Genomic DNA, 14,490 nt, shown 5'->3' with positions numbered 1-14,490 from the left:
TTGGTTCAAGAAATGATATTTCTAAGAAATATCATAATAAATACTGAAGGAGATTCAGTATTTGATATCATTGATATTTTTTTCAAGAGAACAACAACCGGGTGGCTAACATTCTTGTGGTGTAATAGATGGTGCACCATCCATGATAGGTCATCATCGTTCTTTCATCAGTTTCTTATCAAAACATACTTGGTGTACTTTTAGTGATTTGTGCAATCCACTGGCAGCATCTGGTAGAATAAAAATCTTAGTGGAAGACATCACAAATACTGTTATTACATCAGTACAGAAGATCAAGATCAAAGATTTCTTCAATTCAATTCTGTTTTGACAGTTTGACATTGATAATGATGAACAGTTTTAACGTTTATTCCTACACACAGAAATTACATGGCTATCAAAGGGAAACTTCCTGATTTTTTAAAATTCTTTTTTCGACTCTAAAACTAGCCATTGTGATGATCTAAAAAACATCAAGGAGACAATACTTTCAGTATGCTAATGAAACATTTAATATGAGTATATCAAAGTTTACTTTTTGCAATTGTTTTTTTTTAGAACCACTAGTACAACAGTGAAAAGTTTGTTCCAAAAAGGGTTGAGTAATAGTATCATTATCCCACACATGACTAAGATTTATATGCTGAAATATTGCACACCTCATCTAATCATGAATTTGAGTATCAAAAATTATCCAATTCTTTCTGGGTATCTGTAACATTTTTTTTTTTTTTTTTGCTGTTTTGAGATGGAATAAGCCATTTAATTTTTTTAGTAGCTTAGTTTTTAACAAAAATTAGGACACGAACCCTATGATTGACTAAAATATGTCACATAAATACTTAGATGCATATCAATATGTAATAGAAGGTCTTGGTATAATATCAATTTCTTGATTTTTGTTCCAGATTGTTCTTATGTTGACCCACAATATTTACTAAATATTTATTTCTCATTGCTGAGAAAATAAAACCTTCTCTAAATTCATGCTTAATGTTTTTTTGCTTCATGTTGCCACCTTTTTTTATATTTCAAAGAACACTCATTTTTTTCCAAGCTATGTTTACAATATAAATGACTTCATAAAAGTCATATAGGAGAGAAATAAATGACGTATAACGTTTTTCAAGGAAATTAAAATGTCAAACTAAGTAACTCGTTATTCAGCTTAATCATTTTATACGGTGTGTTATATATAATATACAATCATAAAAAGGCCTCTTTGTATGTAAATATTCTACTAATAATATATTAATTTGTACAATATGAGTACTATACGTAATGACAGGAAGTTCTATAACCTATATATATATATATTCATATAATGTGTATATTGAAAAATAATATTTAACAGGATATACTATAAATAAACACACCTTACATAAAACTACCCGTATAAATTAATTATGTTACCTAAATTATTTCAAACACATTAAAACCTGAATGTAATTTTATTGATTATTATTTTTTTAAGGTTTTGGGTTATTATACAAATTGAATGATACTACAAAACTTTTAAAAAAATAAGAATTATATTTTTTTGTATCATTTGAGAAAGGGAACTTTAAGAGAATTTTGAAATTAAACAACATAACTGTAAAATTAAAACTTCTGAAACCCTTTACATATAAAAAATGTCGTAAAATAAGTCATTTTCAAATGGCTATATAGAAGAAAAAACGCCCCTTGAATACTGAAACTTAAATTTTTAATAAAATACAACAAAAGATTAAATTAAAAGATAAAAATTGGACACCCTAGAGCACACACTAAAATAAATATTTGACGGAAATTGACCTTTTATTGTACCTTTTATATGACCTTAAAACTGTACTATAAACTAAAAATGTTATTTAACTATTATGGTTTTAATGATGACAACATTTGAAAGTTTCTTCTTTTTACTTAAAAAATAAAGTTAAAAAAATTTATTCATGGATGTAAAACTATTTTTTTTCAGAGAGCTGAAAAGATGTTCTTCCATCCAAAAATTTACAATTTACTCAATTTCATGAATTAACACCTATGCAAAGTACAAACATTATTCTAATTAAGCCTGCGTTCGTGAACATTATTTTTGAATTTGGTTAGTAAAGTAGATATAAAAGAAACCCCAAAAATTAAGCGTATTATATCATATAGTAAACAGTTGAACACTTATAATGAATCCAATTTGACTCGTAAATATCTATTTTAATGCTCAAAATATGACTGCAAGACATAAATAAAATATAAAGTGTTTTTTTTTAAATCATTTTAAAAACTTTTGTTGAGGATTCAACAGTATATAATTTGTTATTCTAAAAGTAAAAATTTGAATTATGCATAAAATTGCATGTATTTTATAAAAGATTGTATCTCTAAAATTAATTTTGTACACCTCATTCCTCATGTTGAAAAAAGAAGAATCATATCAATCAATTTTAACAAAATGATTTTTTGGTTTCGTATCCTATAAAAAAGAAAAGAGTATTCCAATAAACGATGATCGATCTTCAATAATTTTTTTATTACTATATATATTACTTTCCATTCACACAATTAAAATAGTTAAATGCACTGAAATGTACAATTCTTCAAAAAAACTAAGTAAATGCATAATTTAGTCCTCTTAAGTTATTAAAAATCACATAAATTATTAATAGGGGATTTACAAGCTCTTAAAAGATAGGGAAAAGTCCCCATTAAAGGATAAAAATATAAAATGTGATATATGTACTTCAAAAAGTTATTGACTTATGGAAAAATGATTTCTTTTTTATATGCAGGCATATTGATTTTATCGTCTCGACATTGAAATCATATTATCTCCCCAGAGTCAGAGCCAACCTAATACCTTTAGACTTATGATGTATATTGTCACTGTATATTTGCAGAAAAAAAGTATTAAGTTTGTTTAATTCGACTCGTTGGTATAAATGGAGAATGTCACCAACCTGTACCAAAACCACTTCTGTGACCACGGCGTAAAGGTTATTAGATTAAATTTTTTACAGGTTGATTTCTTGATTGGGGGCAAGTTAGTAACACAATTCAAAGAATTGATCTTTGCATGAGGAGTCTATTTTGTAATGTTTCCTTTGAATTTTTTCAGCTACCCTACTTATGTTTGATCATATTTTTTTAAATATTATCAATAGTTGGAAGACGAGGGTTATTGTTGAGGGGTTCATTAGAAACTAAATTAATAAGATCACCAATATTTCAGCCTTCCCAAAAGTTTAATGTATTTTTTATTTTTTTGAGTACCTTAATTAATTGTCCATTAAACAAAAAAATATTTTTTTTTTTCTATTTTCTCTGGTTAATTATTAAAAAATGTTACAAACCGACATTTTTATAAAGAACTTTCTATGACTTATTAAACTTAAAGACATTCCAAAGCAAGGAAAGGAACAAAAACAACAACAACGTAACTGTGACAATTGAAAGAATATTAAAAAGAAACGAGCAACTCCGGTGTTAAAACTTAAGTGTTGCTTCGGTCCTTATTTTTTCAGTCCGGACTGTCGGTCATTGAGAACGGTCCTTGGAATGTCCCTACCAATTTTGATTGTTTATTTTGCCAAATATGAGATATGTATTAAGATTGAACATATTTAACAAAAGATATTATTTTTTTCACTGTAATAGGAGTATATTTGATATTATTTATTATGTTATATTACAAAATATTTAAAAAAAGGAAATATACAATCAATGACATCATTCGGGATTGATTTTATCTTATTTAAAGATCGACAAGTTAAAAACACTATTAATTTTAATGGTACTTTAACAAAACATTATTTTCACTTATATTTTTGTAAAAAATCTCAATTTAGCTCTAAAATTTGTTTAGCGATTATTGAAATATCTTAAAAGAAGGTCAATAACACTATGCAACAAAATTAAGGCTTTGGAGCACCCGCAGGCTAAACCCGGATTTAATATTGTTATTTATGCCGTAGAACACAAACATAACCATTTAAACTTTCAATCCGTTACATGTTTGGACTTTAAGACCTTTTTTTAAAACAATTTTGAATGGTTTTACTACGATTCAGTGCCATATTTCGACAAGAAATAATAATAGGGATGAAAATCAAAGTAAATACTAATTTGATAAAAACATTTTTTTAATTTTAAAAAAATTAAATATTTATTATTTTATCTTGATTACAATTAATTCATAATGTATATAACCATAAAAAAGTTGAGTAAAATGAAGTACCTTATTTAGAAGCTAATTTTTTTTCTATAAGTGATTTATATTGTAGCTGAAGTTACAGAATAGACCTTATATTTCAATTTGAAAAATTTAAGAAATTTAAATATAAATGCACTTATGTAAATACAGATTAGAATAATATTTCGAAATATTTATTATTTAAATGATTAGATCTAAGGGAAAGGAAACAAATTTATTGATTTTTCATATTTAAAATAAGTGAAAAATTGATAGTTACAAATTTTAAAGCGATTATTTTTTCCCCTTTAAAGATTATTATAGTTTATGTTCATGCATCTCACCAGCTCATTTTATAAATTTTTTTTAATAAGTATTAAAAACTAAATTGACCAAAAATCAATTAAAATCGACCTTTTTTTTAAAGGCATTTTTTTAAAACTGAAATATAACACCTATTTTATAACTTCAGCTAGGATATAAACCACTTGAAAAAAAAAAAAAGAGATTACCTCCATCCAAACGCCCTACAACATCAAAAAAGTCAATTACATACCCAAACAGCGAAGAAGAATAAAACCTCTTCTGCAGGATTGTGTATGACTTCTGGCCTGATTCCAAGTGGCCCTCGTTCAACTTTTACTGCAATCCTTCGTACTTTGTAGTGTTTAGAAGTAGAATGTCTGCCAACCATGCATACAAATTATGATTCGCTGATGCCATCATAACAGCATTGTACGTCATGAGGATAAGACCTGTATCGTAAATAATAATTCCATATATGGGAAGAATTGGCAAATTATCATATAAGCATTTAACTTTACAAAAGCAGACCATAAACCAATTAAGGGCAGGATCCATACCCTATGTTTGTGCTTGACCTAAAAAAGATCCCAAACTCACAGATCTAAGCCCCTATTACTTTAAATGGTGGGGAATGATTGTGAATAAAACTAGTTCATTCTTCATATCAATATCAAGTCTTTGAAGTAAAAAAATGTTAATTTGATAAGTTATATTCTACAATGACTGCACGGCTCCGAAAGTCTTTCAGGCATCGTAAAGAAAATTGCTATAAATGCATAAGATTGAGAATATAAGGAAATATTTGCAAATATAAATGAGAAGTTTTGTTAACAAAATTACAATGTAATAATTGTAGTCCAGTTAGATTCAGGGTGTGGAAAGGAATAGAGAAAGCGGTGAGAGTCTTATTTTCCAAAATATTGGGAGAGTACCAACGCAACACGCACAACTTTACAGCTTCTTGCCGGACAGCCAAAACGTGGCTTTGAGGATAGCTTCCAATGTAATGGTAAAGTTTCAGACAATGTTGGTGAAGAGGGTATTCCTGGGATGCCTTATCTTAAAAAAAGTGGCAAGGTCCGCTTAATGTGAATTTATTTAAAAAAATCCTTTGCTGGCAAATATTGAGAGTCATGGAGACGTGTGTTTATATATGTTGTGATATTTTTATTTATACAATTAAATAAATCATTGATTTCTTGCAACATTTTTTAGAATATTTTGATAAGAAACCTCGAATCTATGTATGATTCGAATTTACAAATATTTTATTTCTCCTAGTGTGGTTTTTATTTATTTTAACGGACTTGAATAACTTTATGTGCGTACATTATTGCGTTTATATCATCCATTTCTCTCCAGTAATCATTGCGGTGTTAAATAAACAATATATAAATCTAAAAAAGATAAAGTTTCTTTGTTTTAACTTTCATGCTACTAATTGACAACATCTTTCTTCATAAAGTTTCTATAATTATTTTAATAATAATAAAGGCTTTGTTTATAATTAATTAAAACTTGAATACATTATTTATTGTGATGTGGATTAATATTAATTATATATTTATGTAATTTTATTCTAATATCCTAGAGTTATACCGGGTGGTCCATTAAATTAAGAAAACTTTGAATTTTAAGCTTACATAACATGCAATTCATTAATAAACATAGTATTTCAAGCAAAGTTAATCTATAAATAGATGTGTGTCTGAGCTTCCTTAATAACTAATTTAGCTGCCGTTAGAAGCAATGAGAGCTTCTAGGTGGCTGTAAAGTCCCGCTGAAGATGTAGTATTCTTTAATGGCGTCCTAGTAATTGCTGACAGTAGCTTTGAGGTACTTGGCGTTTGGATGACAGACACTGCATCACTTCCCCTTCAACCAAAAGGTGTAGTCCAGGGGATTGGCACTTCTTTCATTGCTAGTGTCTAAAGTGGCATTTCCATCCTCACAACACTCTTTTCACCCACTTCTTGATAGCGCTCTGGACGATCTGGTGTAAGAATATGATTTCGCTTATATGGACCCTCTTGGATTATCCTGGGCTGTTTTCTTTAACTCTTACTGGCTTAGTTTGGTCATTCTGACAGATTTCTTCTCTCTCTCCGATGTTTAAAATGGCTGACGGTGTAGACTGTGTTTCTGGATAGCCCCAAATGCTTGGAGTGCGCAAATAGAAATTTGTGTATGACATTCATTTGTGATTTTCTCGAGTTGTACGTAAGCTACAGAGCTCAAATTTGTTTTGATTTATAACTTTGATGAATCATAGAATTAGTAAGTGTTCAGATTTTAATGCACCACCCAGTAAGTATATGATTAAGGGAGACTGATACCAGTTGCAATAAAAGCTTTTCTCGAATATGACAAAGGGCTACAGACAAATAGTTCAGATTTAATTGTGTAATATAATACTTATTAGTACCTTTGATCATTTGATTGTATCCTGGAACATTTCTACCAAAACAAAAACCACAAAAAACACGACACATCATCAGTTGGAAGTAGATAGCCAATTCTTCCCAAATATAGAAGGTTTGAGGATACCAATATGTAAGATTTTCAAAGAAAATTGCATATACGTATACACATGATAAATATACTAATCCGTCCTGTATATATGTAGAGATTTTAAGAATATGAAAATTGAGGATTGCACTCTTCTTGTAATCTCTATGTGAAAAGATTCTTTTATTTTCCGTAGCATATATCAATATGACTTATACTCGAAGAGATAATAATATGTATAAAATAATCACGAGTGCTTGAAAAAAGAAAAGTAACAATTAGGCCTTTTGTAGACTTATAAGTATACGTCTTTGTTGGACTTGCTTAGAATTGAGGATGGACAACTCTGTAGTACATACCTATATCATTGCATGTATATGTAGAGTGTGGTTACTCCTTATTTCCTTAATCCTACAGCTGCTCGTATCTTATAAAATGAATTGTCAAAACAGCTTACCAGCTCTTTTCCAAAATATTATTCTAATTATGAGATGACCAAGCTTTTTTTTTACATACGGCGTTAATACAATTTGAATCATTGCTGATATATGTATAAATTATTAGGACAAGCTGTCCATTTAAAAGACAAACTATATTCTAAATAACTTGCTACAAAGAAATTTTTACTCTTTATCACTAAATTTTAAAGTATTATTAAATGATGAACAATTTTTTATAGACATTTAGTTTTGTAAGTAATCAATTATTGTTTATTTCTTTTTCAGAATTTGAAGACTGACAGATACTTTTCCTCAAACATGTCTTCATTTTTCTTAATGAGTCTAATTGTTTTATTTATGTGTCTTTCTGCTATAAATGCTGGTAAAGGGAAGATCTATTACGATGAAGTTGAAAGACAGAAACAATATGAAGAGGAAGAAAAAGGCAAAGTAGCTCCCATGAGGTATGTTCTTTTGTGTTATTCCTATAGTGTAGATGTGTTATTCTATTAATCCCTTAACCAATTGAGCTATTTTTCAATCCTTGTCAATTAATTGGGGAGTTAAATTTTAACAAAATTAAAATTATTTTTCAATAAATCACCAACGCTGAAATAATATAAAATAAACATATTTGCCAAGATTCCTGTGAAACAGCATATTTACCGTCAATATTTGAATTCTTCATTAATCATCGTTAATTTCCTTCGAGAGATAAATCATGACAAATTTAAAAACCTATAGATGTTGGATCTTTGAATGGATCGATCCTCTAAAATGGTTACATCCTTAAAACAGTTAATGATTCCGATTAAATTATTCTGGTAAAGTCATTATGATCATAAATTCGTCAATTTCAGATATTGAGGACACAATATTTCTAATTTAATATCTCTATACAAACATATTATCTTGCCGAGCAGTTGAATTCGGGTCTAAGCTCCCTTAAATTATTGCTCTTTTATATAATTTAATGTTTCCTTTTTAATACAAGATTTCAGATCTGGTGCAAAAAGAGAAGATAAATTGAAAACGGGATATCTCTTGTAAAATCCTTTTTGAGAATACCGAAGGGAGTCTCTTTATAACATCAAGCAATTTGTAACTTTTTTCTTAATTGCATAAATATTCTATGGATGAAAAATTAACTCCTTTTTTGACATTTCTTTTTGAGCACGGGGTGATTTTTTTTTTCTATAAGTAGAATATTTATGACATTACCATTTTTTAAAGAAAGAAAATAAGTTTTGAAATTAAGTTGTTTTGATTACTTTTGATTATTTTTGTTTTTATTGGAAACCTCGTTGTAATTTGTTACCTTTTCTCTCTAAAGTTTAAAATTTTCAGCTATTTTTCTATAAATTGTCCAAAAAATGTGTAATAAAATAAATATGTATGTAACAGGCAAGGCGATTCCACTTGTGGATAAGGGGTTCACTAGCGTAACCTGTAGTCAGGGGTATATTATAATATACAAGAAGGGGTCTTTGACGATAGGTTTTGATCCAATTGAAGGACCAGTTGATCACCTGCACAACTTGTTGCCAAGTTATGTTTTTCAAAATACAATTGAGTTTTTTGTGACAATTTTTTATCATAATATAGTTTTATTGTCTAATTAAAATATACATTTCAAAGAATGTCCACTATTTCAGGAATATCATACCGTTTGATATAATACACCCCATTAAGACTTGAAATATTGAATGGACCACAGAACCAATTAAGTTGAATCTCTTGAAAAATGGCCAAATGAAACAAAACTATTAAATACTAATTTATTTCAATTTTAGACCAAATAGAAAAAAAGGCCAAATCCAATCTGTCAAGGACAAACTGCTTAAAAAAGCTAATCTGGCAAACTTGTTAGTTTTGATGATATTAGGACAATATTGATAAAAAATACTACTTGAAGTGAGAATGAGTTGTGGTCCACATCGTAACATTAGACGTTCCCCTATGTTGACTGCAATAACAAATTGGCCATCCTTGCACTATATTATCAAATTACTTCAAATGAAATGGTATCTTAATCAAATTCTAAATGATCAAATAGCTTGCATTGAATTGTTCAATAATCAAATCACCCGCAATCATTTTAACTGGCAGTGTTAATTGCTCAGGTATTTTGCAATATGCCCGTAACATATATAAATTTAAATATAATTATAATATTTTTCCGACACTAATTTTCTTTTTTATGTTATTCTAAACTAAATAATCGTCATTATTTTAACTAACTATAAAATAATAGTGCAATTTCAATCTCTAGATTATTTCATGCTGAATTACAAGAAAGAAGTATATAAGTACAGAATAATGCTCGAAAAATAATACACAATTATATATCAGTCAGGTTCTAGTACAATTATTTAGTGCTATAAAAGTCCTTATTTTTGTTTTGGTAACTAAAAAAGCTGAAAGGAAATAGTTTTTAGCCACGTCATTTGATTTGTCAAAGTTGTATTATAATCTATATCAAAAATACAAGATACATAAAGTTTAAAGTAGGAGGTTGTAGCTAAAACGTATAATAATAAAGTATCCTAGCTTTTAATAATTCATTTCTTTGTTTTAATTTCTTCAATCTTGGCTAAAAGTGAAGAAAATAAAGAATTAGTTTAACCGTAGGACTGAAAGGTCGAATCAATCCCTAGGACAGTTAAATAGTAAAATAAGATTGGAACGATCAAAAAAAGAGTGGATAAGCTGGGAGGGGGGTTAAAGATAGTTGAGGAAATCAACCCTAGAACCGATCCAACACTAACTATTGTACTTGAATTTCATAATATAATAATTATTTTTCTGTTTTGTTTTTTTACATATCTGATTTAATCATTCAAGGAACTATAAATCAGAGTGAGAAAGAAAAAAGTTAAGGAGGAGAAGAAGAGATAGAGCCACTTGTTCCATTCATTATCTTTTCTTTACAATTAGAGAAGTTTGAGCATGCCTCCTTCGCAAATTGGTCTTTCCACGTTGCCAATAATTTGCTGTTTTTCTGACCCCCAATAACTTCACTTTAACTTGGGTACATTGACGCTGGGAACCCTTACAGGTTCAAAAACTTGAATTACGTGAGCGGTTGTTATTTGCTCGTCCATTTTACTGAAATAGTCTCTCTCTATCTCAGATTGTTTGATCGTTAAATTGGAAATGTACTTATTAGTTATGTAAATAAATACTATATGATCATTGACCTATGTATTTTTTGAAAGACCAAATTAATCAAAGGATTTGTTTTATTAATTTGATGAATATTATATATGTCATTTATATAAGACTCCCCCCCACACACACACCTCACACACACTTTTGAATAGATTCGACGTAATCGTAAGTATTTAAATTATACAGATGATGACGTCATAAAACAAACAATTATAATTATTTCATTCACTCAGACATGAGTACATAAATACTAATACAAAAAGGGAAACACCCGTACTTACGGGTCAAAAGTAACATAGTATATATACGCATACTGTTCTTTTTAAATTCTATTGACCAAAAATAATTGTAAACAGGATATCTGATATATATTACTCAAACTTATCCTTAGTAATCATAGGATTGGTCTTGAAAAATATGTAAGATCCGAACAGGGATTTTCTGTAATTGAAAATTTTTATAGTATTGCTTTATAAAGATAATACGGGTCTTGGATCCAGATTAATACCACTACTTTACAGGTTAGCTAAACATGTACTATCCCAAATCTGGGATCCAAACCGCTTCTTAGTTACTCCGACTTTACCTTAATTGATTCTTGGAGGAAAATACATTAACAGTCGGGTTGTGCAGTTATTTCAATTATATTTTACCACAAATCCAGATAATACCGGGTGGTCCATTGAATTTTGAGCATCTACTCATTCAATAATTAATGATGATTGAGTGATTGAAACTATTTAGATATGTTAAAGAATACACAATTAGTTACAGAACCAAACTCTTTAGCTAACATATATGTCGAGAAAATGACAGTTGAATGTGATAATGAGTTTCCATACGCTCACTCCAAGCAGTTTGACATCTCCAGGGCCATCGTCTACACTGTCAGCAAGTCTGAAACGTTGGAGAGGAAGAAGGGCTCTGTATAAATGGTCAAACTTGACCAGGATGAGTTAAAGATAACAGCCCAGGCCTATCTCTTCAAGTTCATGAGTGCCCATGCATGTGAAACACCGGACTCTCTAAAGAGGTATGAAAAAGTGAGGGTGGAAATCCCACTTTTGACACCAATAATAAAATAAACCCATCTTCTCTGCTGAAAGACCCTTTTGAATTAGTCTTTTGAGCTCTCTTTTGACACTTTCGTCCCCCTATTTGCCTGATGCCAACCCCTTTGACTACACATATAGTTCATGTCGAGGAGGAGACCTGCAGTGTCCTTCATTCAGACACTGATGCCCTCAAATCCACTGTCAGCCAACACTAAGACGCCATGACGATCGAATACATCCGTCTAGAAGACATCATTGACGCTAAGGGAGGCTACATTAATGATTAAGAGAGGTCAGCCACACATTGATAGATTATTAACTTTGGTTGAAATATAATATTTTAATAATATATAAATGCTTGTTAAAGCTTAAAATTCAAACTGTTCATATTTTAATGAACCACTCTGTAACTAATTATGATGTTCCTATACTAATGCCATTGGGTTATTTATTGCTTCACCATTGTAGTAAAAATGTAACTTAAATCTGGAGCCTATTTTATTTCGGCCTGAACTTTGGGAAAAAAGCTCATAAAAAATGAAACAAGTGTCCACCAATTTTTGGTTTCAAATCAGGATCAGAAAGTACGGGTACCCAAATTTACTCATATATTTACGTCTAATATCTGAACCGAAAATAATTCGAATAAATGTGAATCGTGCTATTTTTTCTTTCTAGGCCATTTACAAATATATTCCTTCTAAGAAATGACTGGTTCATGAATCTAATTAATTTATTTGAAGGAAAAAATTTAAACCTCTAGGAATACTAAATAATTCATGTCTATAGGGTCATTATTTACATTGCAATATCGTAAATTATTAACTTTGTATAATGAAACTGTAATAAATATTGAATTTAGTTTATGCAATCATTTTTAAATTTATCTGTGTAAATGTTTTAGTAACTTTGTTTATTGAAAATAAATGAGTTTATACTTTATGAAAAAGTTTTATAATTACCATTTTTGATTTAGTATATGTATTAGTTGAACCTGTCAACTTTGTTAGAGAAAACGACAGATAAATAAAACAAACTTTTTTGTATTTTTTTTGCAAAACAAATAATAAGTGGTTCATGTAAACGTTGGGACCCGAAAAGAAAAATTTAAGTGTGCCTGTTACTTTATTTCTTAACCAATTTTTTAACATTTTTACAGAAAACAACAAAAAATATGAATTCGACATTCAATTAATAAAATCCCTGTTAGCTTGAACCTCAAATTCACACAGTCCCACTGCTTTTTTGAGCACCCCACTTGGTAAAGGTTGAAAATCACTCCTAATCCCATCTCTCAGGGATCTTTTGGTGCTGTGGGGACCATCATTACATTCTCATAATCAAAAAAATCAAATGTTATTTTGCTAATGTGACAGGGTGACCGTCTGGCTGCCAGATACATACATATCTTCTTAACTATTAGTCACATTTGATCATACGATAGGATGTTTTAATAATTTTAATGCAGCTAATCTACAAACGCTTTTTGCACAGTATTGCGCTTGACGGTTTCATTCATGAATTATTGTGCATCGAGTATGGAAGTCTCAAAGGAAGATTTTCATTCTAACCTTTACTTTGAAGAACTCTTCCATTCGAAATTGGCGATCGAACGGAAACGGCTAGCATTGGTGAAATGAGACAACCATATATCATCAGGCAATACATATCTATGATGACGCGTCAGAAGCTTGGGGAGCAAAGATTGGAAGTTCTTATGGATCATTTATACATTTTGGAAGTAGTAACAAGTGACTGCCAACTATTCTTGTGTATTGCCAAAGTGCTTTGGGGTACTTATTTTACCTTAATAAAACTATTGGAAAATTGGTTGTTTGAGTTTTTTGCCATTAGGGAGAAGGGCTTCTACGAAAAAGACATTATGAAGTCAGATTTTTCTTGGCAACAAGTCATCAAACAGAACGTGGCATACTTGGCCTAAATTGGATTATTGTAACACTTTTAATGACAGGTTGAAATAGAGCAGAAAAGAAGAAATTACCTTTTCCCCATCCTTTTTTACAAAATACCTAAGGTTTTATCACTTAAAATGAAAACACTATTTTAGATGAGGATTTGATATATAAAAAATAATTTTACCTTAAAAGACATATAGTGCAATAGTTTCAAGAGGTTTTTTTTTTTTTGCTAGCAACACAAGTCAACAAAAATTAAACTTTTGTTTGATTATGAAGTAAAAAAATTATATATTTCTTGACAACTGTTTACAATACCATAATGAACAATTTTATAATATATTCAAAATAATAAATTATTAATTATTAGGATTTATTTGATCCATAAATAGTTTATTGATTATGATAATCGTTTATTTAAGAAAATAAATTGTTAATTTGTTTTGTGTATTTAAAATAACAAACATAAAACAAATATTTCATTAAAAATTCAAATTTTACACTTATTCGTGAAGTTATAAAAGAGTGCCTTTGCGGTTAGTTTCATATTGAATTTTTAAAATTTTCTTTCGACACCCAAAATGGCCGGAATCAACAATACCCGTTTCATGAATACATTGCACATATAACTTTATTACGGATAATGTGGAAAATTGGGTATTTTACAAAATATCCGGCCAATGTAAAAAATGCCAGGGCAATTTATAAAATTTCAAATACAGTGGTAATTTTACATCCATTAATATTTTCCGGTAAAATGTGTGCGGGTAATTTGATTATTAAACAATTCATTGTAGGCTATTTGACCATTAAGGATTCAATTATTATATAATATCATTATAAGCAATTTGATAATCTAGTGTATACTCATTGAAATTTATGTTGTATTCCGACAACCAAACTATCGTATGATAGGAAATTGCCAC

The 14,490-nt window shown here is 29.3% G+C and overlaps 1 protein-coding gene across 12 annotated transcripts in view; it reads left to right on the top strand.

The window, feature by feature from the left end:
- Positions 1 to 14,490, top strand: part of LOC121125441 (uncharacterized) — a 189,384-nt gene that overhangs the window by 165,196 nt on the left and 9,698 nt on the right. For all 12 annotated transcript variants that reach the window (XR_011781991.1, XR_011781993.1, XR_011781997.1 and 9 more), the window contains one exon: positions 7,708 to 7,886. Coding sequence is in view for 1 of the 12 variants with exons in the window: in XM_071891334.1 (XP_071747435.1) it covers positions 7,708 to 7,886 (179 nt within the window). In the remaining 11 variants the exon portion in view is untranslated. The remainder of the gene's footprint in view (positions 1 to 7,707; positions 7,887 to 14,490) is intronic.

The sequence above is a fragment of the Lepeophtheirus salmonis genome, chromosome 10, assembly GCF_016086655.4.
Source record: "Lepeophtheirus salmonis chromosome 10, UVic_Lsal_1.4, whole genome shotgun sequence".
Taxonomy (NCBI): domain Eukaryota; kingdom Metazoa; phylum Arthropoda; class Copepoda; order Siphonostomatoida; family Caligidae; genus Lepeophtheirus; species Lepeophtheirus salmonis.
Note: the sequence above shows the minus strand (reverse complement) of the source record. Positions and strands in the feature narration are given on the sequence as shown.